Raw genomic sequence first — 21,678 nt, forward strand, 5'->3', positions numbered from 1 at the left:
ATACCTCCGTGCGTACGAATGGATGACGTGTTCCCTATTGATTGGGTTACGACTTACGCGCGGTTATTTTGACTGTTGGAAATTGGAATGGGGAGAGAGAGAGAGAGATAACGGAGAAGTCATTCCGTCACGGACTCACGGTTTCCTTCCGTCGCTGAACTTCGTGTAACGAGAAAGCTTCTCTGAACAGGTGTCACTTTCTCAATGGATAAACACCGTCCCAATAACAACTGTCTCTCACTCATTGGAAAGAAACCGTCGTGGCATATGAAACCTCTTCCCATTTTCCAACTTCTTTCTTTCTTCACCTCCAGCAGCAAGCACCCTCCGGTGTTCTCTCCTCTCATTGCCGACGTCATCATCTTCTCCGGCCACGGTCACCGGACGCAGCTCCACCCATTCTTTCCTCCTGCGCTACCTCTCCCATTATCTTTCTCTCTATTTCCCTATATATTCTCTCTCTGCTGTCTTTCGCTCATAGTCACTCCACGCCTTCTTTTTTCTGCTCCGTTCATCTCCACCGACCAAACTGGTCCCGTTACCATCTCGACCCTTCTTACTCTCTCTCTATCTCTAACAAACTGTTTATTCTCCATCCCCCCGGTTGCTATTCTCTGCCTCAACTTCTTTCCACATCACCGGCACAATCGCAGCTACACGTTCTTCTCCCCCACCGTCCACCCCTCTCACATACGCGCTGTGATATCCATTCGCCACCTTCAGAGTCACTCCCCATTTCTCTCTCCCTCTTTCTCCCATATATTCTTCTAGGTTGCATAATGCTCGCTGCAACTGTCTCCATTTTCCATCACCACCTATCCTTACTGTAACCCACCATTTTCTCAATCTACAACCACGAAAACACAGAGCCATCGTCCCTTGCAACTTCTTCATTTCCACCCTCTGCAAGTCCAGTCCATCGCCGCTTCAACCTCCTCTCGCACCCCGAACCGCTATCTTCGTAAAACCATCTTCACCTCACCATCCATCACTATCATCAACTGATCTCTATCTTCAACTCTTCTTTGTTACCGTACTTGTCAACCTCTCTCCCACCGCGCGGTGTTATGTCTCACCGCAACCACCACCGCTGCTGTTCACCACTGCAGTTACACTAGAACACCACCGAACCACCGTTTATCAACCACTCTGCTCACCGAACATTAATGATGAAGCCACCTTCCACCAATCAATCAACAACAATGGAGAAGCCGAAAGTGATGAACAGATATAATCTACTTAACATTTAATAGATTATATCTGCCTTTATCATTTCCTTTCTAGAATCCTGCTTGACCAAGGGAGAAAATGCTATTTTATCTGATGTGTAAATGTCTGTTATTCTGCACCTGTTAAAATATGACCATGTAGTTAGTCATGTCCTTTAGTTATACAAATCTAAGTCCATATTTATTGATCTTCTTATTACTAACTGGTTAAGCTATTTTTCTTTTAAAAGCCTATATAATCAACTTCCTTGGTAAGCAAAACTGAACCCTGAGCGGTCAGAGTGTGCTTTCTTGCTTTTCTTTGCCTTTGAATGCAGCTGAACTGTCTGAATATTTTGAATGATGTAATTAATATGTAGACCCGGCAAAAAGTTGAACCATCTCCTTGCTACATCTAAATACTGTAACTGCTGTTGCATGATACAAAAAAATTATGAAAAAAAAAAATCTGCAAAGAGAGACATCAAATATCTTTTAGATATTGAAATGAAGGAAGATTTAAAAAAGATAGTTAAAGAGAAATATTTACTTGTTATAAGCCATGCATCGCTATGATGGCCAACAAGCACAAAAAAACAAAAACAAAAACAAATTTGTAGAGTTGATCATTTCTGCTAGGGTCTATTTGCCCAGCATGGTCCATCTTGGATATTTCCAGGCCTAGGCAGAAGGTTTTCTTCCAAATTTGCCCCATACTAGAAATTTAATATAAATAAATAATATATTATTTAATATTGTATATGTACGTATTATATATATATATATATATATATATATATATATATATATATATATATATATATATATATATATATATATTTATATATATACATGTATTATGCAATTTTAGATAATGTATATTGTATATTGTGTTGTTCACATGCTTATATGAATAACATTCATGCATATATATATATATTAATATATTAAAATATGTATAATAAACTTGATATCCTTTTTTATAATTTTAAATATAGTCTTAGATTAAATTTTAATTTTTAAAATATAATACTATTAATTTATATGGGCAAGCTTGGCTGCTCCACCTAGTCCAACATATGATGATAGTTTTTAAGCTGCCAAGGCTAGGCTAGGTGATAGGTTTTTTTTTTTAAATAAAAAACACATATCCTAGGGTAGTTCCCTAGGTTACATAACCATATTTCCTTAATAATTATCCATAATTTTCACAAGAAAAGTATAAAATTCATGTTGAAGTATAGAAAATCAACATATTCATGAGAAGAAAAAGAAGAAAGAAAAGAAAATTCAAAAAATATAGGGGCTGAATCCTTACTTTTGTTATAGGAAAAGAATAAAAGGTGGAAGAATAAGAAGAAGTTGAAGAATTGGTTCAGATTTTTAAATTTATGAGGGTTCAATTCAGCATTTAGTAATGTCTGTATTGATTGAACCCTAACAAATAAGAAAAGAAAATTAGTATATAAACACACAGAATGAATATTTTAGTTTAATAATGTCCATTTCATAATTATAATCTCAAAAAATTAAGAATAAAAAAGTATTTTGTAACACAATGTACACAATTGCTTGGCGATTATGTGAGGTGAGGCTCCAAGGGTGCCTTGTTGCCTAGCGCCTAGGCACCGGCCTAGGTGTCACCTTGACAAGTATGCCTATGATCATGCTTAGATGTTTAAGAGAAAGGTAGGGCTTTGGGTAAAAAGTAGAATATAGGCTTTTCTATAATAAAAAATTTGTATATGAACATTTTTAGAACAAAAAATCATAAAACATACCTCTCAATGCACTAAGAGTATAATGGGCCTCTTAATTGCCAAGTAAGAACTCACTTAGAGATCCATTGAGTGTAAATAAACACTCCCTTTGGTGGCACTTAATAAATCTAAAATATGATCTCTAAAAAAAAAAAAGTTTTGAGAATAGTTATAAGCAAAATTTGCTTTTTGTTGTTTTGGATCTCTGAACGAAGATGTTTGGTAATTTGAATGTTTAACATCTGAGAAATCTCTATTTTACAATTCTACTCTTATATTTGGTTATTCTTAATTTTTAATATCTATAGTTTTTTTTATTAAATAATTATGTATTATTAATGTAGTAGTTTTAAATTGTATTTTTATTAGTAAATTTGGCATTTTAATTAAGTTATATAATTTTTTATGCTTTTGTTATTTCTTTATAACTATTTGAGTACTATACTTGATATCTCTATATTTATTTACTATTAGTGACCTAATTAGTTTATAATTTTAAAATTTTAAATTCATTAAACATGACATTCAATGGAATGGAGTGGCAAGACATAATTCATGTAGACAACCCCATATAATTGGGACAAGGTGTACATGATGATGATGAATTATAAATTTATCAAAAATTTTAACATTTTTATTATTTAAATAAATGTTAATAATTTTAAATACCTTTTTTTATTAGTTTACAATTATTGATTTTTTATTTATATTTTTACTTGTAATTATTTGTTACCATTTTTAATTAAACTTATTATTTGTAATTATTATTTAATAATTTTTAAATTTAAACATTTTTTCATTATCAACAGATAATATATCAATATTATTTACTAATTTTTTATGTAAATTCGTTTAGTATAAATAACACCCCCTGGTGGTTTTCAATAAAATTTGAATTTTTAATGGTCTGATCTCTCTAAGAAAAGAAAAAAAGTTTTGAGAACAATTCCGAGTAGGATTGTACACGGATCGGTTCAGTTCGATTGTATATAATTTATCCAACCAAAGAAATCAATTGAGATAACTTGAAAAACAATTAAATATAGATCTCTTAGTTTGTCAGATTTTCAGTTTGTTCAGTTTGCAAATAGGATTACCTATATTCTATTGATTTTAATTAAATGAACAGTCATTGACAGTAGGGGTGAGCATGGGTTGGTTCGATTTGGTTCCATGGTAGAACCTGGAACCTACCCTGTTAAGGTCAGTTCTGGGGTTGGTCGTTCTAGGGTATACTCGTGGGACTTGTTCTTTCTTTGCTCCCCCTTCCCCCCCTCCCCCCCCCCCCCCCCCAAAAAAAAAAAAATAATAATAATAATAAATAAATAAATAACAAAGAAATATAGAAAGAAAGATGCTCTTTAAAAACTTGATTTTCAATAAAGATATAGCATATAGTTTAAAACTTATATTATCTTTACTGATAACTTAATATATGTAGATTATCATTATAAGGTTCAAAACTTAAAATTAAAATTTAAATATTGTAAATATTACCTTTTTGTACACATTCAAATATTAAAATGAAAACAAATGATCAAATAACTTAAGCAACTCAATGGTCAAGTGAGACTATAACTATTGTAAACATGAGTGCTTGGGTTCAAATCTTCACATTCCAAAAAGTATTGTGAGGTTTTTTTCAAGACAAATTTAATTCCAAGGTTCCATCAGGGATAACCAAATTTACTTCAAATCGTTAGTTTTCTCTCCCTCTAGCCCATTATCAAAGGGGATATAGCTACTCAGAAAGTAAAATCTATTTAATGTGTTTATGACTACACCATTTAATGTTTGTTTTGAATTCATCATATAGGCTAGGCTAAAGCTAGAGTCTAAAAGGTAAAAAGTATAAAAAGACAACATTTACCATTCATTAATGCTCCAATGTACATTAAAATGTTTTCATGGCCAGAGTCTTTAATAGGTAAGTAAACACTTACCAAACATTATTTAAATTTATTGTCTTAAAGGCGCGCAGGTTTGGTTTTTTGTCGATTTGCACATTTATAAACCGAAAATCAATCCAAACCAGTTTGAATTGGATCGATTTGGTTAGTTTGACTCATTTCATGAACAACCCTAATTATGAGCTTTTAACATTAAAAATCTTATTTTTTGCTTTTCTGATCTGGATCTTTGAATGTAGTCAACTTGTTTGGTAATCCCAATGCTATCTAGGAGTGTATGTCCTACAATTTGGAACTAGTGGATAAATCTACTTGGTTAGTCTTAATTTTTAAAACCCAAGATGTTTCTGTATTAAATAATGAATAATTAATTTAATAATTTAATTTATATTTTATTTATAAATTTGTATTCTTAATTATTTTATATAAATTATTTCTTTATTATTATATGATTATTTTATTTTGCACATTTTACATGTATTTATTATTAATGATTTAATGAAGTTTTTATTTTTAAATTATTATTTAATGAATTTTAAATCCATTAAGAGGGTTTTTGTAAAGGTAGGGTGGTTAGGTAACCCCAAACTTGAGGCTACTCATAAAATGTTGAGATTTTTGAAGGCATCTCAGTGCAAAGGGATCAATTCTCTTTTCTAATCATGGATACCTTTGGGGTTGAAGTTTATATAGATACCAACTAGGTATTGGAGATCTATATCTGGATAATGTTTATCTGTTGGAGGATGATTTGGTGGTATAGTAGAAAATAGAATGTAGTTACATGGTAAAGTGTTGAAGTTGAATTTAGAGCAATGACACTTGATGTGTGAAAGTCATTGTGGCTAAAATTATTGCTTAGTGAACTGAAATCTGAAGCAAAAAGAATCAACCAGAATTTACACTCAGCCCTTTTGCACTCCAATATGCATTTATACCGGTGCAAATGAAATTTCTACCGCAACCAAACTCAGCGTTGGTGCAGTTGGTCTGATGGTGAATTTCATCTAACCTTTTAGATTGAGAAAAGAGAGATAGGATTAGCTGAACGCTTTAGCTGTTCAGCACGTTGTGGAACCAATAATAATACTCTGCATCAGTCATAAAATATATGGGGCCCACAGCCTGATGAACAGCTAAAGTGTTCAGCTAATCCAAATTCAAGAAAAGATGTCATAAGAACTTCTTTATATTCTTTTAATATATATGGGCCTGCTAACTTTTATTTCTTTTTTCTTTTGAAACTAAGGCCCCATTTGAGGGAATGGCCATTCCCTGCCTCTCTCTTGGGAATTAAATCTTATTCCTGCTGATTCTAATTTCCATTCCCATTCATGTCTGAGCGAAACAGACTATGGAAATGGACCATTCTGGAGGATTTTGGTTCCCATTTCGATTCCGATTTTGATTGCAAACACCAAAAGGATCCTAAGTTGTTTAATTTCTAGAGATCTTATCTTCTGAAATCATTTGTAACTGAACATGACTGATGTTATTTTAGTCTGATTATTTGGAACCCCAATTGCAAAACAGGGTATTCTATACTGCATTATTAGGGGCAACCTTATATTGGCCAAGTTCGGAGATGATTTTCATTCCCAGCATTTGCCAAACCGCAAGTATAATGTCAGCTTCTCATTTAACAGAGTCTGCTTATAGCGAGTTCACCAAGCAGTTGAAGCTGCCACCAGGCCTACGTTGTGGAGTTTTCTCTTCCCTAACCAGATGGCTGATATTAACATCCCCCCTCCATTGTTCAGCGCTTACTATCCTAGCAAGGACTCTATAGTGGAGAAGATATCAAGACTCAAAGGCCCACCACCTTATCTCATTGATGGCCCTCCTTTTTTGGGTTTGGCTAATGCAAATCAACCATCAAGAACAGGACTGATCATCCGAGATCGAAGCCGTCCTCCATCTTAATAAAACCTCTCCAAGCTATCGGATTCTTATAAGCGCATGCACCAACAGAGTATGTGATGTGCTCCTGGAAAGCTTGATGAAGGAGATTCCAGTGTCAGATATGTTCAGAGCAAATGCTGCATCTCGAGAGCTCGACTTGGTGCCTGATGACGTTCTCTCTTCATGCCGATATGAAGGGGATCGAGTGCTTTTCTTGTCCTTCACTTGCGGAACTACAGAACTTCAGGGTGGTATTGTCGACCTTCGTCAGTAGCTTCAGGCTCCATGAAAATGGCATAAGTGCTGGTCATTTTAGCCACATTTTTCTTGTGGATGCTTCTTCGGCAACTGAACCAGAGGCCATGGTGTCTCTTGTCCATCTGGTCAACATGGAAACTGCTGTCACATCGTGACTGGTTCCTCTGGGAATTTTTCTTATTGGGTGCGCTCAGATATTGCTAGGCGGCACGGATTGGAGATATCGTATTTTCAGAGGCTGCTGCAAATCGAGCAATACAAGACATTTCATCCTATGTTTAGTGCCCGTATCGCGTATCAGGAATGAGGAATTAATGTGGACCTTTCCATTGCTTTTTTCTGTGACTCTTACATTGTGATCAGACTATAGTTCTGTAGGAGGATGTATTAAAGAACTCACAACGACTACAACGTTAACACAGCCTATCAGTACTTATCCCATACACATTAACCATAAAATCATAGTAGAGTGCATAAGATTTAAGTCTGTCTACTTGTTGATGGACTGCTTGATTTGCTTCTCTGGAACAGTTCTGCAAGTTGATTTGCCATGCTACATGATTCAAACACATGAAATATTGTTACAAACTAAAGTACAATATTTTAAGACAAGGACATCAGGCTGTTCTCTTCTTTTAAGACCTCTTATTCCTTAAGTCCAAACATCAAAACTAACTACATTCTTATTTTTTTATTCCTAAAATGGCTCCATGCATCTTATTCATGCTTAATTTATTATTAGTATTAATATTTTATCAATGATGATGATGATAATAGTGTAATAAAATAATGAAGTTAAAATTACAAAACAATAGCAAAAGCAATAGACTAATAAAAAATAAAATAGTAACATAACAACAAAACGTTCCTAATATTATTTTTATTATTCTATCTTAATGTTATTTTAATATTATTTTGTTATTTTTTATTTTTAAGTTTTTACTATTACTTTATTATTTTAATTTTATTTGAATATTACTTTATTTTATTACTTATTACAAGTTTTCTATTTTATAAATTTTTATTTTCTTATTTATATTTTATAAATGTTTTATTGTTGATAATGTTATTTATCATAACATATAAATCTGTTGTCATCTTCAATTGTGGGGGCAAAATGGTAAATTTCCTAACTGAAATGATCCTACTTATACCAATCCAAACCTTTGCGCTTTGTCCTGGCCCATTTTGGCCAATTTTAAGATGCTTTGTTGGGCTCACAAGTAAACCTATTCATGGGCTGGGTAGTGGGAGCTCAATGGGCTGGCTCGACCTGACCTGTCCCCTTCATGGTTGGGCTTGGACAAGATTTTAGGCTCAGTCTCGAGCTTCAGCTCCAAACACCAAGCCGACTTTTTGGAACCATGCTCCGGCTTTCTCAAAAATGCCCTATCCAAGAACCAGCCCAACCTGACATATAAATAAATCACTTTTGTTGCTGAATAAAGACAAAAAGAAATCTTCTTGCCCAACTTTTTGGTTGGGCTTCAGACTTGGGCCTAGGGTTTGGGCTTAAGATCTAGGCCTAATGGTTGGGTCAGGCTTGGGCTCAGGCCTAAATATGTTTTATTAATATAGAGGCAAAGTCCAGCCCAAACCCAGTAGGTCATGAACAGGTCTACTTGCAAGAGAATGTAATTAACTCTTGATTTTATTTCTATTTTCTTGAGTGTTAAGAAAGACCTCCTTGCTCCATCTCTTGCTATTGTTTCTAAAGACATCTGACTTTCTGGCTAACTTATACATACTACATAGACCCTTCATCCCCAAAATTGCATCACCATTTGGGGTTAGTCCATATCCAATTAGGCTGCATTTGGCATTCCTTATTTTAAGGATTTACCTCTTTTTTACAGTTAAAAACTCAGTGTTCATAGTAGCATTTTAACCGTAAAAATGAGATAAGTTCTTAAAATAAGGAATGCCAAATGTAGCCTGAAACGTTCAAGATCCAAGACCTGTGCCTTTTACTAACCCTAGCTGTTTCAAGGCCTGGCCTCCAGCTTTGTCTGCATCATCTGCTAGGCAATTCTAGTCACTCATGCTAGCCCATGGGCCAGATTTGTGATGATGTAATTATAGATCCGTATTCCATGGATAATTGGAGTCATTTATAATGTCAAGAAGAAAGCCGGATTTGTGTTGCTCCAAAACATTTCTTTTGGTTTTCAGTCGGAATAGGATAGAATCTGAATCGAAATTCTTTAGAATCAGAATGGTATATATATGTTCTCATAGTCTGTTTGGTTCAGACAGGAATAGAAATGAAAATTGGAATCAGCAGGAATAGGATTTTATTCTCAAGGGAGGGAGAGGGAATGGCCGATAACTCAATGGGGGAATGCCATTCCACCAGGAATGAGAATGGAATTCCAATTCTACCAATCAAACAGTTAGAATCAGAATAGCTCATTCCAATTTCGATTCTAAACTCCTATTCCTGCAAACCAAACAGAGATCAATAGAATTTTTTAAAAACCACAACCCACTTATATGATTTGAGCTTTGCCAGTTGGCTATTTAGGAGGTTCTAAAAACATCAAACTTCCTAGCCAGGGGCTTCCCCCTTATTGGCTTCTGTGCTAGGTTACTTATTGGGAGAGTTCTGAGTTTGGAAATGACGAGTGAGTGCAGCCGAGCTTGACAATATAATGCTTGTCCTACGGTTATCTTCAGATGTTGAGACTGCCCCTATGGAACTAATCTTTTATCTTACACATCCCTGGTGGTGTAGCCTGTAGGGTCTTTTATTCTTCTTGATTAATGATATGATATTTTTTTATAAAGAATGACATGATTACTTTGATATAACTCATGACCTGCACCAATAATTTATATAATGTAAATTGATATTTATTATAAAAATAATTAGAGTAAATTATTCATTGCCCGGTAATCTAAGGCTCAGTTTGGAAGGAGTATAAATGCAAATGTGTAGAGTGCAAAATCTTATATTTTGTATTATTTTATATGGATTCATGGTTTGCACTGTACATATTTGCATTTGTATTCCTTCCAAACTAAGCCTAAACTTTTATTTGTGATAAACACCTCTTGAATTTTCTTATTCTAACTCTTTAATCCTTTTATCAATTTTCCATCAGTTAACTTTTAAAAATATTTTTAAATAAAAATGAATTTCGCATTTATGTCCGACAGCACATCTCAACTATGTATTGGGAATATCTCTAATGATAATTCCCAATGCATGCTGAGATGTGCATGTGGGGCGCACTGACACAAATATGAACTAATCAAAATTTTCCAAATCCTCATAGGAAAGGAAGAGATAAATGGCGAAACCGGATCTGCTCCTCACACATGACGCCTCACACCGACTCCACAGGCATATCCCACCGTGCATTGAGAATATCTCTCATACCTATGCGTTATAATTTATGGGAGATGTTCTCAATACACAGTGGGATCCTGTGAGGTCGTTGTGAATGGTAGTAAATTGCTTGACATGAAAAACAATTAAATGGCATGTTCAGTTGAAGATGGAAGATTGACAAAGTTTTATTTTTGAAATATCTTTTGGAAGATTTAACCACCAAAAGACAATGTGAGTTAAAGATTTAACAATTAAAAGACAATGTGAGTTTTTGTATAAAGATCTTGATAACTCATAGACCGTTTGGTGGAGATAAGTCTCTCCATGCATCTTTTCATGGCTGAATCTTTTGATGGTAAATAGGGGTGCCAGGCTTCTAAAAAGCCAACAGCGCATGCAAAAAGACGCACCAAACGGGGCGGAAACAGAGAAATCCACCTCAGAAGGGGAGGTTTTAGCTATTATCAGAAAACTAATGGAGGTTTTAGAAATTTACCCTTTAATTTCTTCTTCGCTAAGTCTACGTAACTGTGCTAAGTTGTCTTCTTCTTTACTGGGCTGCTAAAGTGCACTGTCAGCTTTACCAACGCACTTGGAGCTTCCAAGGAGTCGACCAAATGCTCGAATTCGTCGAGAGCGGCTGCTTTCTTCGATCCTCACCATTACCAGTTTATATACCTGGAAGTTTTATATGCAGAAATGGCAGCACACTGACCAACATGATACAGAGGTCACTACGAAGATCATCGATTGCATGCCTGCTCTCTGAAACCTAGGCTACCCAGAATTCTCTGTATTCCGATTCTTCGAAAGGTTAGCTTTTCTGATCTCTCTAAGCAAATACGACGTGTTTCTGTGTTTCTTTGCGTTTGATATATGCTGCTGCAGCGGGTTTCCATTATGATCAATGTATTATCTCTTAAAAATTTTAATCATACTAGTCGGACTTTCTTCTGATTCCAGATCTTCAAAGTTTTGAATTCTGACGACGAACGATCTTCCTTTGCATCCTACCTTGCTTTGTGGATTCTTGAGAAGGAAAAAAATGGATTTTTTTCTTGAAATTCTGCGATGTCTCTTGTGCTGCAACGAAGATGATGTCAACCGTCATCACTATGTAACTCTAGATAGGAGCCCTTCTCCTTCACTGAGTTATTTCACAAACACTGATCACACCACAATACGTCCTCCTTCACCACTATCTTATCCATCCAGAGTTATTAATCAGCAACGCATCAACAGCTCATTGGAAAGTTCTTACCGTGTTTCTCAGGTGCCAAAAAATTCACCATCTCCTTTGACTGACCTACCTGATCTGCATTCTTCCAAGTCCTCATCATCTTCCTTCACATCACCTCCAACCTCCTCTGCGACTACGCCTCCATCTTCCTGCAAGTCATCTCCATGGTTACCTAATCCACTTCCAGACTCCTCTAGACCATCACTGTCTTCCTCTAAGCCGTCCCAGTGTTCCTCTGTAAAGCCTCCATCTTCTTCCAAGCCCTCTCCATCTTCCTTTGAACCACCTCAATCTTCATCCAAGCCGCCTCTGTCCTCTTGTGACCCACTTCCACCTTTGTCTAAGCTACCTTCAGCCTCCTCTGGGGTGCCTCCATCTCCCTCGAAGGAACATCTGTCCTCCTCTAGACCACCCCAATTTTCATCCAGACCACCTCTGACTTCATCTGGGGTGCTTTCATCTCCCTCTAAGTTGTCTCCATGTTCCTATGGGCAACATCATTCTTCCTCCAAGGCTTCTCCATCCTCCTCTGGGCCACCTCCATCTTCCTTTGAGCGGCCTCCAATTTCATCTAGGCTGACTTCCTCTCCCTCTAAGTCATCTTCATTTTCCTCTGGGCCACTTCAATCTTCCACTAAGTCGCTTTCATCCTCCACTGGTCCATCTCCAACCTCGTCTTTGTCTTCCACTGTGCTACCTTCCTCCAAGCCATCTTCATGTTCCTCTGGATCACTACAATCTTTCACCAAGCCGCTTCCATCCTCCACTGGGCCATCTCCAACCTTGCCATCATTGTCCTCCACTGTGCTACCTTCCTCCAAGTCATCTTCATCTTCCTCTGGGTCACTACAATCTTTCACCAAGTCGCTTCCATCCTCCACTGGGCCATCTCCAACCTTGTCATCATCGTCTTCCACCGTGCTACCTTCCTGCAAGCCATCTTCATGTTCCTCTGGGTCACTACAATCTTTCACCAAGTCGCTTCCATCCTCCACTGGGCCATCTCCAACCTTTTCATCATCGTCTTCCACTGTGCTACCTCAAATCTCCTCTGGGCTACCTCCATCTTCCTCCAAACTTCCTCCAGTTTTCTCTAAGTCAACATTTTCTCCAACTCCATCAGACCTACCAAAACAACCCACAAAGCAAATTTGGGTAAAGAAGCATAACATACCTATTTATGCAATTCCTGACGATTTCAAGGATTTGATCGAGAAGGACATTGTACCTGGAGTTCTCAAGAAACCTTTATCTCCGTCAACCTATAAAGACTATTTTGCTGCTTTGCTTTATGCTGAGGACTTCTACATTGAGGTATAGAACAACCCTTATCTAAAAGGATTAATCATTAACAGTTGATTAAATAATTCTTATCATCTTTGTTAAGAATTCTTTTCTTTATTAACGAATCCGGCAAGTTTTGCATGACTATTAAGTTTAGGGTAACCCAATACCTATAGGTTGGTGGTTAAGACTCTGTTTGCCACTGGAAAATTGCATAAAATCTATTTGATATGTCCCCTTCACGTATAGAAATGATTTTCACTTTCTATCATGAATAATCTCTATCAGTTATAATGTGTATATCTAATCTGTGATATCCAAAGAAAAATATGCCAAACCATAAAAGGCATTTGTGAATTCTGATTATTCAGTTCTGATGCCATAATTATGACATCTTTTTGAATACATGGAGTTTGCAAGCTACATTTTTTTTTTTTTAGTTGGCGATCTTTGCTGAACTTTCTATTGGGAAAGAAGAATATTGTAGATAGTGGCAATTAAGTGATTATAAGAATTTAAATGAACTGCAATAGAAATGTTGTTATTAGTTTGAACAAGTATAAATATCATTATTTCAGATTTTTTTTTCTATTCCTTTTGCAGCATAATTCAATGATCTCTTTTCTATACTTATTTAACAAAATGCTAGCAACTGTGTCTTGATCAACTTGCAAGCAGTTGCACACGGCTCCCTTTTGCTATTAGTTTGAACAAGTATAAATATCATTATGTTCAATCTTTTTTCTATATATTTTGCAGAGTAATTCAATAGTATCTTCTCTATACATATCTAACAAAATGCTAGAAACTGTATCTTGATCAACTACTGCAAGCAGTTGCACTTGGCTTCTTTTTGACCTAGGATTCCTGCTCTGCAAGGCCTCCATGAGGTCTATATTTTGAGAATCCACTATGATGATTTTATCCCATGAGCTCAAGGATTTCCTTATTTGTTCCTTCTCTTGGGTGGTTGCAGGTGTTTAGACCCATTGGCTCTTAGCTCATTTTTGTAGCTATCTTTTTTATGCTTTGTTTACTCATCTGGATTATTACTTTTTCTCCTGCTGCCTTTTCTTTTCTTTTTTCTCCTTAATCCTTATATAAATTCTTCCCTAATAACTGAAAATTGGCTTGCTAGAGTCATTTGTAACTTTGGTTAACCGTTAACATGCAAATATAGCGGCACAGAACTTGTATCAAAGTCATTAGGCATCCTGGCATCCCTCCTAGATGATCCAAGTCCAACATATAAAATTTGACTTACCCACCACATGTTTTTCTGTGGTTAGTGTAATGGTGGAAAATTGCTTTATTATTCAGACTAGAAACTTTTTCTGTAGGTTTTTTTTAATAAATGTATTTACATATATTTTTTACCTGAAGACTGTTGAATGTCATTGCTTTTATTGCTTGATTTTTCAATTCCACAATGTATTGGAATACTGTAAAAACATGCAAAATGTGAAAGTGGTGGTTGGAGGTTCTGATTTTCTCTATTCAATATACTGGTTTTATTGATTTTTTTATGCTTGCTGTATTCATCTGAGCCTCCTTCATTTTCTTCTAAGCCATCTCCCTATCTCTCTATGCCACTTCCATCTTTCTACCTCCTCAATTGTTATCCATGCCACCTTTATCTCCACTGGATCTACCCAAAGTTTTAAAGCGCGGAGGCATAACGTGAGGCATTCCATTACCCAGAGGCATGAGGGAGCTCAAAATGCAAGAGGTGTAAGCATCCTCAAGAGGAGTAGCATTAGTAAGTGGAAAATAGGCATGATCTTCTTCTTCCAAGGCATGAATTAGATGCATGAGATGTATGCATCTAAAACGCCTTTTGCGCGAGGCATATATGCATCAATGGCATCCATGCCTTCAGAATATGCTTTAGGGAATTTTGAGTGCGCATGCTTCAAAACCTATTAAAATAGTGGATCTATCAAAATACACCCCCCCAAAAAAAATAAATAAATAAATGACCATATGTTTCCTTTTTTTTTTTTTTGTTAAGTAACTCAATATGTATTAAGTGTGAACAAAAGTTCCTAATATTTCCACAACATATTTCTATTTCCCTGGGGACTGAACAAAATATTACTAGAACTGACATATTCCCCAATGAAAACTTCTGACACTATGTAGAGTACAAGAGATGGTATTAAAGCATAAGTTGGCAACAATATTGCAGATATGTCATATGTGGAGTAGCATTATTATTGCCTTCCTAATGGACATGATTATCACTTTTAGCCAACTCGAAATCATTTTCAAACATGAAGTTGAACCTTTAGTTTTTATTAATGTAATGGATTGTTTGGTTGATCTATTAGAATCATTTGTGATTTCTATGTTTAAGTCTTGCTTGAACTCTATGATGTAACTTTGACTCCTGTAGTTCATGGATGTTTATTAACTTTAGTTTCTTAGCTTTTTTTGATAGTTTAGAACAGGATAATAATTTAAAAGGTTGTACCCATGCTTATTTTATCATTCATAAAATATCATTCTGTATCTTCACATATTTCACAATGTTTCCGCCATGTCTATGATTTTTATAGTATTTCCATACAGCATTTCCAACACTTTTGACTTGTTTCCTACTCATGCAATTACCGTTGATATCAAGGAGTTAATCAAGGACATTGTAGTTAAAATTTGTAGTACTCAGACTACAAATAATTCTGTCTCTATATCTGCTTCTTTAAAGGTTTTTGATCACCATTACCTTTTTGTACCTGAATTTTCTTCTTTTTTTTTCAACTGAGAGAAAATGAAGTATAACAGTGCAAATGAAAGAGGGGTGCTTGGAGCTTCTATTTATGCAATATGTTGTTGTATTTAGCATATTTATTTTAATCATTTATTTACTATTTTTGTTTTTCATGCAATCTTCTTCCTTTTTTGCTTAGATTGTACTCAACTTTTCTGACTGTGCTCTGTCCTTCACAACAGAAGTGGAAAGAGAAATGGAAGGATTTCCATTTGCCTAATGTCACTCTGAAATTGCATAAAGGAGAGATCAAGAAGAAGCAAGAAGCAATCAAGAAAAAGAAAAGTGACAAAAAGATATTCGTAGAATTCCAAATTGATTTGGACCCCAAGCATCGACCATTCTTTTTATCAAGGGACTATGTCTATGTACGGCCTTCAGGAAAGGAAGTTCAATTTCAGGTTAGTTCTTGAACATTTGTTGGCATCAATTTGAACAAAGAAAAGGAACTTAGCCTAGAAATTAAAAATCATGCATAGTTTCAAATTTGTAATTTAATTTCAGTTTCCTTTAGGTTGTGAAGTCATGACTCAAATCTCTTCAAATTTTTTTCTTTAATTTTGTTTTTGAGGATGGAAAGGCAAAGCATTGTATTATCAGCCTAAATCAAGCAATCATGTACACATATAATCTTATGTACATTGAGATAATACAATGAAATGACAAAAAGATATGACTCCATACAACCAAAGATCTGAGTTGTGGGCTCCCTGTTTTAATTATGTTCTACTGATGGGCTGCTGCCCTAGAGTGAACTTCAGCCATTGCCCTCCTTATCACCATTTCTTCTTTAGCTTCCTTTCCATTCTGTAGAAACTCTCCCATTGTTCTTGAGTAGCACCACTTGAAATTATGTTGCTGAAATGTGCATAGGGTTTAGAGCTGATCTGACAGTGTAGGAAAAAGTATCAGCAGTTTCCAGTACCTGCTGACAAATGGCAGCCTGGTTCTGGTCTCACCATACCCCTTTTAATTAGCTTATCTCTCATGACAAACTTTCCCAAGGTAGCTGAACAAACCAAAATTGTTACCTTGTATAGGACTGGTGGATGCCAGATCTATTTATAAGGGAAGCTGTCCCCCTTATGTCTGTTAAGCTGGTTGTAAAAAGATTTGACTAAGAATTTTTCTGATCTGTCCCATATCCAGATTCTACTGTCCTGGTCTGGCACTGAAAGGTTATCACCAATTTTCAATATCAAGTTGACCAACTCTTTTATTCCCCAGTCATTATTGATATTAAAAACAAAGAACAATATGTACAAAGATATTATTATTATGCCAGACTACACTCATCTATCCAACCCCACCAATACATCATTGTGGCACGTTTCCCAAAACAATTCTGCCCTATTCACCCCTGATTTTTCCATTGAATCCACCATGTTGTTTTTTGTTCTTTGTATCCAGTTGAAACCTGCATCCAGCTCTGTAGCTAAATTCCTTGTCTCTCTTTTGACACGTCTGTAGTGCCAGGAAGCATTCTCATGGTTCCTCAGCCATGTCATTTAGCTTTCTTTTGAAAGAAGATCTCTATACCATCCTGTCCCATAGCACCTAATTCTAATTCACTTCTACTGCCTCTGTCTGTTGCAACTATAAATAGAGCCGGGAAAATTTCCCATTAAGGCTCTTGCCAAATGTACTCCTTATTTCCCTTTCCAATCTTGTACCTCAACCCATTTATGAAGGAGGGGTAGCATTTTTGAATCCCTTTCCATAACAAGTAGCCATATGTGCTTGTAGAAATCCCCAGGTCCCAATCAAAATTTTTAGTTCCAAAAGTGTTTGCAATAAGCCTCCTCCATATGTGTTTTTTCCCCATTCTACTAGATAAATTTTCTGATCTCCTTTCCAACTGTGCCACAAAAAATCCCTTGCGAGTTTTTTCCAGCCTTTCCTCCACACAAACTAGGATAGGAAATAAAGAATAAAGAATAAAGATAAATTTGTATGTGGTTATGTTTGATAGGTTGATTTTGATCAAAGTAAGTTTCCCACCTTTTGACAAGTACTTTCACTTCCAAGCTATTAGCCTTCTTTCAAATCTCTCAATGACTGGCCCCTATATCGACTTTGATATGTATCTGTCTCCTAAAGGGAAATCTAATTATTAGGTTAGGAGTGTCCTTGATCTAAACCTCAATGTAGAAGATGCAACAGTTGTTCCTTGAAGAGGTTTCCAGTATAATGGAAGAAATCTCTAGTATGATATCAGACCTGAAAAGAAGAATAGAACAGAAAATATAGGGGCCAGATACGTATCCCAGCCATCCAGGTCTCTATTCATAGATCACCACATAACTAAAAAGAATTCATAACTTTCTAACCACCCTATTTAAGTAATAAGAAAAAAGGCAATAATACCCAGGTCTAAATAAATGAAATAACAGTCTATCCTCAACACACCCCCTCGAGCTGGAGTGTATATGTGATATAGATCCAGCTTGTTGATGATAAAATCAATCAGGGGTTGATGCAACCCCTTTGTGAACAAGCCCTCTAATTGGCATACAGTTCTCAAAGGTGGGGGTATTCACCTCTTCATTCTGAATGTTCTCAAAGATGATTCCTATCTCACAGGTGGGGGTATTCACTTGTGGAACCTAGGGTTCAATCCAATATGTATAGAACCCCAGTTATCACAATTAACATGCATCAATAATGCCACAATGATTCCTATCTCACGAGGGATTGTCCAGCTAAAATTCAAGTGTTTTTTATCTTCTGAGGGATTGCCCATCTAAAATTCACGTTTTTTTTTAGTAAATATCTAAAATTCATGTTGGCACCATATATTTGTATTCGTTCTCTATGGGATAGAAATCAGTCATCAGCACAGATAGAGAAAGTATGATACCATTCAATATTTTTGCACCTCTGTCCAGTAATTACAATCTGTAAAATAGACATTAATTTAACCATTTTCCATGGTAGTTATCTTATGATTTTAGTCATTTTTCACTTATGTGAACTAGGTTGTGAACATTTTATGGTCCAACACAATAATGATGTTTGGTAAATGGTGAGGATCATTCAATAAGTAAAGTTAAATAGTGGCGCACTTTGGTTTTCTATTTGAGTTTTGACCTTTGTACATATTTGTAGCTTGAGAAACTCAGCAGAATACCTCCATATTTTCTTTGAGTATAGGGACACTTTCCCCAGTGTGCCATTAGCTCAGTAACTTCATTTTCTCTCTTTTTCCCCACTTAAGTTTAGATTGCATACTTAGCTTCTTGAATACAGATCTTCCTTGGAACTTTTGGACATAAAATGGAACTCATATTGTATTTTTGTAGAAAATGAATTGATTATATGTGTATGGTGATGTTTAGTTTCATAATCGAAATTCATTACTAAATACAAAATCTTATATGTATGTTCATAATTACCAAATAGGGGATTATTTATGCTGTGAGGCAAGGAAACGTCATAATTGCTGAATTTGGAGGTGATTTTCTTTCTCAACATACATGGAACTGCGAGCATAATGTTACCTTTGAATTGAATAGATTCTGCTTAAAACGGGCTCACCAAGCAGTTGAGGCATCATATGATCCTTTTTTCTGGAGCTTTCTCTTCCCTGATGAAGTATCTAAAATCAGCATCCCTGCCTCACTTGGCATCTCTTTTGATCAAAATCTCAAACTTCAAGAGATCTTGTTAGCACAGACGATATCACGGTTGCTCAGTGGCTCACGGCTTCATCTCATTGAGGGCCAACTCTCTGTAGATCCCCATCATGATACACTATCAACAACTGGAGTGGTTATTAAGAAATTGATCATCCAACTTTACCGAACTTCTCCAGACTGTAGGATCCTCATAAGCACATCCAGGAATAGAGCATGCGATTTGTTGCTCGGAAGCTTGATGAAGGAGATTCCTGAGTCCCACATGTTCCGTGGAAATGCTACATTTAAAGGTTATGACGATGTACTTGATGATATCCTCCCTTTGTGCTCTTACGAAGAGGAGTTATTTACTTGGCCTTCAGTTGAGGAGCTACAGAATTTTAAAGTGATAATTTCAACCTATATTACTAGTGCCCGGCTCCATGAGCACGGAATATGTGCTGGCCATTTTAGTCATATTTTTCTGGTGGATGCTTCTTCAGTGACTGAACCAGAGGCAATAGTGTCTCTTGTCAATCTGGCTGACAGTAGAACATGTGTCATAGTGACTGGTGCTTTAGGGAACTGTTCAAGGTTTGTACGCTCTGAAATTGCTAGGGCTAATGGACTGAAGGTATCGTATTTTCAGAGACTTCTTAAAAGAGAGCCATACCAGACACTCAATCCTATTTACAAAGATTCAGAAGTGCATCATGACTCAACTGTGGACAAGGAATCAATAAAGCGTATGGTGAAGATAAGTAAGATATTGGGCTTTCCGTTTACAGGTGGAGATCGAGGAGCTGGAGAGTTTTTTACAAGGCTGGTGGAAAGGGATCATCTAAAAGCAACTTGGGAAGACTGACATGGCTGGGGAGGAAAGAGACTGGCGGTTTATATACTGTTTTATACTCGATCTTCAGTGAATTATCATCTGCGTACTATGTATTCTGGTTCTGAGTTATTGCTTTTTTCTACTTTTTCTATGATTTTAGTCCTTTGGAGAGGCAGTCCAAAAACCAGACCATTTCTCGGGCTGACCATCATTAGAATTTAGAATGCAGCTTTGGGTATGAGAGTGGCTGACTCCTGAAAGGTTGGACAAGATGTGATTCAGATCAATAAATCCGTAAATAGTTCTCAACTTTCAGCAAGAAAAGAAGGGAGAAAAGAGAAGAAGGGAGAAGAAGAAAGTTCGATCCCTATCTGGCTCTCACCTAGTTCTCTAATATTTTACCAAATCAAGACTAATTACAAATTTGCCCTTAAGTGGGCAGCCAATTCATCACTTACTTAAAAAAAAAATAGAGAAGATTTAATAAGCCCATAAGAATTAGGCCCATTAACAAATAAACAATATAAAAGAACAGTACTAATAAAAATAAATCACTGGGGCCCATTCGGCCCAGTCTCTCTACAGGACAGAAGGTTAGTTCTGTATCCAGTTCATCCTCCCAAGACCCTGAACAGTTGGGGAAATAACTTTCAGTCCTTTTAAATTGTAGGTACAATCACTTTTAAGGGTGGATGATGAATCTATGCCTTCTTGTTTTTTGTCAAAATTTTTGAATGCTCGATGAGGTGGCCTTAAATCCACAGTGGAAAGGTGATTGTACCTACAATTTAATAGGAGCCAAAGTTCTCTCACAGTTGGGAACATCACTGTTGGAAATTAGGATTCTCATTTATGGTTGGAGATTGGGCACATGCATGGAAGACCATCAACTGCACCAGTAAGAAAAAGTGGTTTGTCACATATTGAAGGGGTTAGACCATTAGAAGAGCTCGGAGTATTCCAAAAAGTACATGAATAGAAGTAGTATGAAAAAAAAAATTAAGCATGAATTGGAAAAACAAGATTCATGTAGCTGATCCCAACTGCATGGATGATGATGATGATAGATGATTTATGGTTGGAGATCAAGATGAGGTTTTACAAGGCTGGTGGAAATGAATCTTCTAAAAGCAACTTGGGAAGACTGAAATGGCTGGGGAGGGGAGAGACTGGCGGTTTATGAACTTTTTTATACTTGATCTTCAGTGAACTATCATTATCTATGACTCTATGTGGAAGATTGTGTACTACTTATATTAGGTAAATGCACTCTGCTTCTGAGTTATTCTCTGTGTAGTTTCTACTTTTCCATGATTTAATCCTGTTGGAGAGGCAACCGAAAAACCAGACCATTGCTTAGGTTTGTATCCAGTTCATCCTCACAAGACCCTGAACAGTTGGGAGCAGCACAGAAAACCTGGAAACAATGGGGAAGCCAGATGCGCGTTACCAGTCCACAATTCCTTCTCTTAATTTACTAGTAACATCTAAGCAAGGGATTTACAAAGCAGTGTGCGTGGCTAGTGGCTACCTCACGCTGATTTCAAGCCTCTGATGCGG

At 36.2% G+C, this 21,678-nt stretch overlaps 1 protein-coding gene across 1 annotated transcript; it reads left to right on the forward strand.

The window, feature by feature from the left end:
* Window positions 1–10,907: 10,907 nt before the first annotated feature.
* Window positions 10,908–20,427, forward strand: LOC148864146 (uncharacterized). The gene is made up of 4 exons (XM_088980627.1): window positions 10,908–11,185; window positions 11,336–12,926; window positions 15,849–16,067; window positions 19,069–20,427. Exons 2-4 carry the CDS (start codon window positions 11,418–11,420, stop codon window positions 20,146–20,148), a joined length of 2,808 nt encoding a protein of 935 aa, XP_088836753.1. The 5' UTR covers window positions 10,908–11,185; window positions 11,336–11,417; the 3' UTR covers window positions 20,149–20,427.
* The last annotated feature ends 1,251 nt before the right edge of the window (window positions 20,428–21,678 follow it).

This window comes from Nelumbo lutea, chromosome 3, assembly GCF_056320005.1.
Source record: "Nelumbo lutea isolate HS-2025 chromosome 3, American lotus-T2T, whole genome shotgun sequence".
NCBI classification, from domain to species: domain Eukaryota; kingdom Viridiplantae; phylum Streptophyta; class Magnoliopsida; order Proteales; family Nelumbonaceae; genus Nelumbo; species Nelumbo lutea.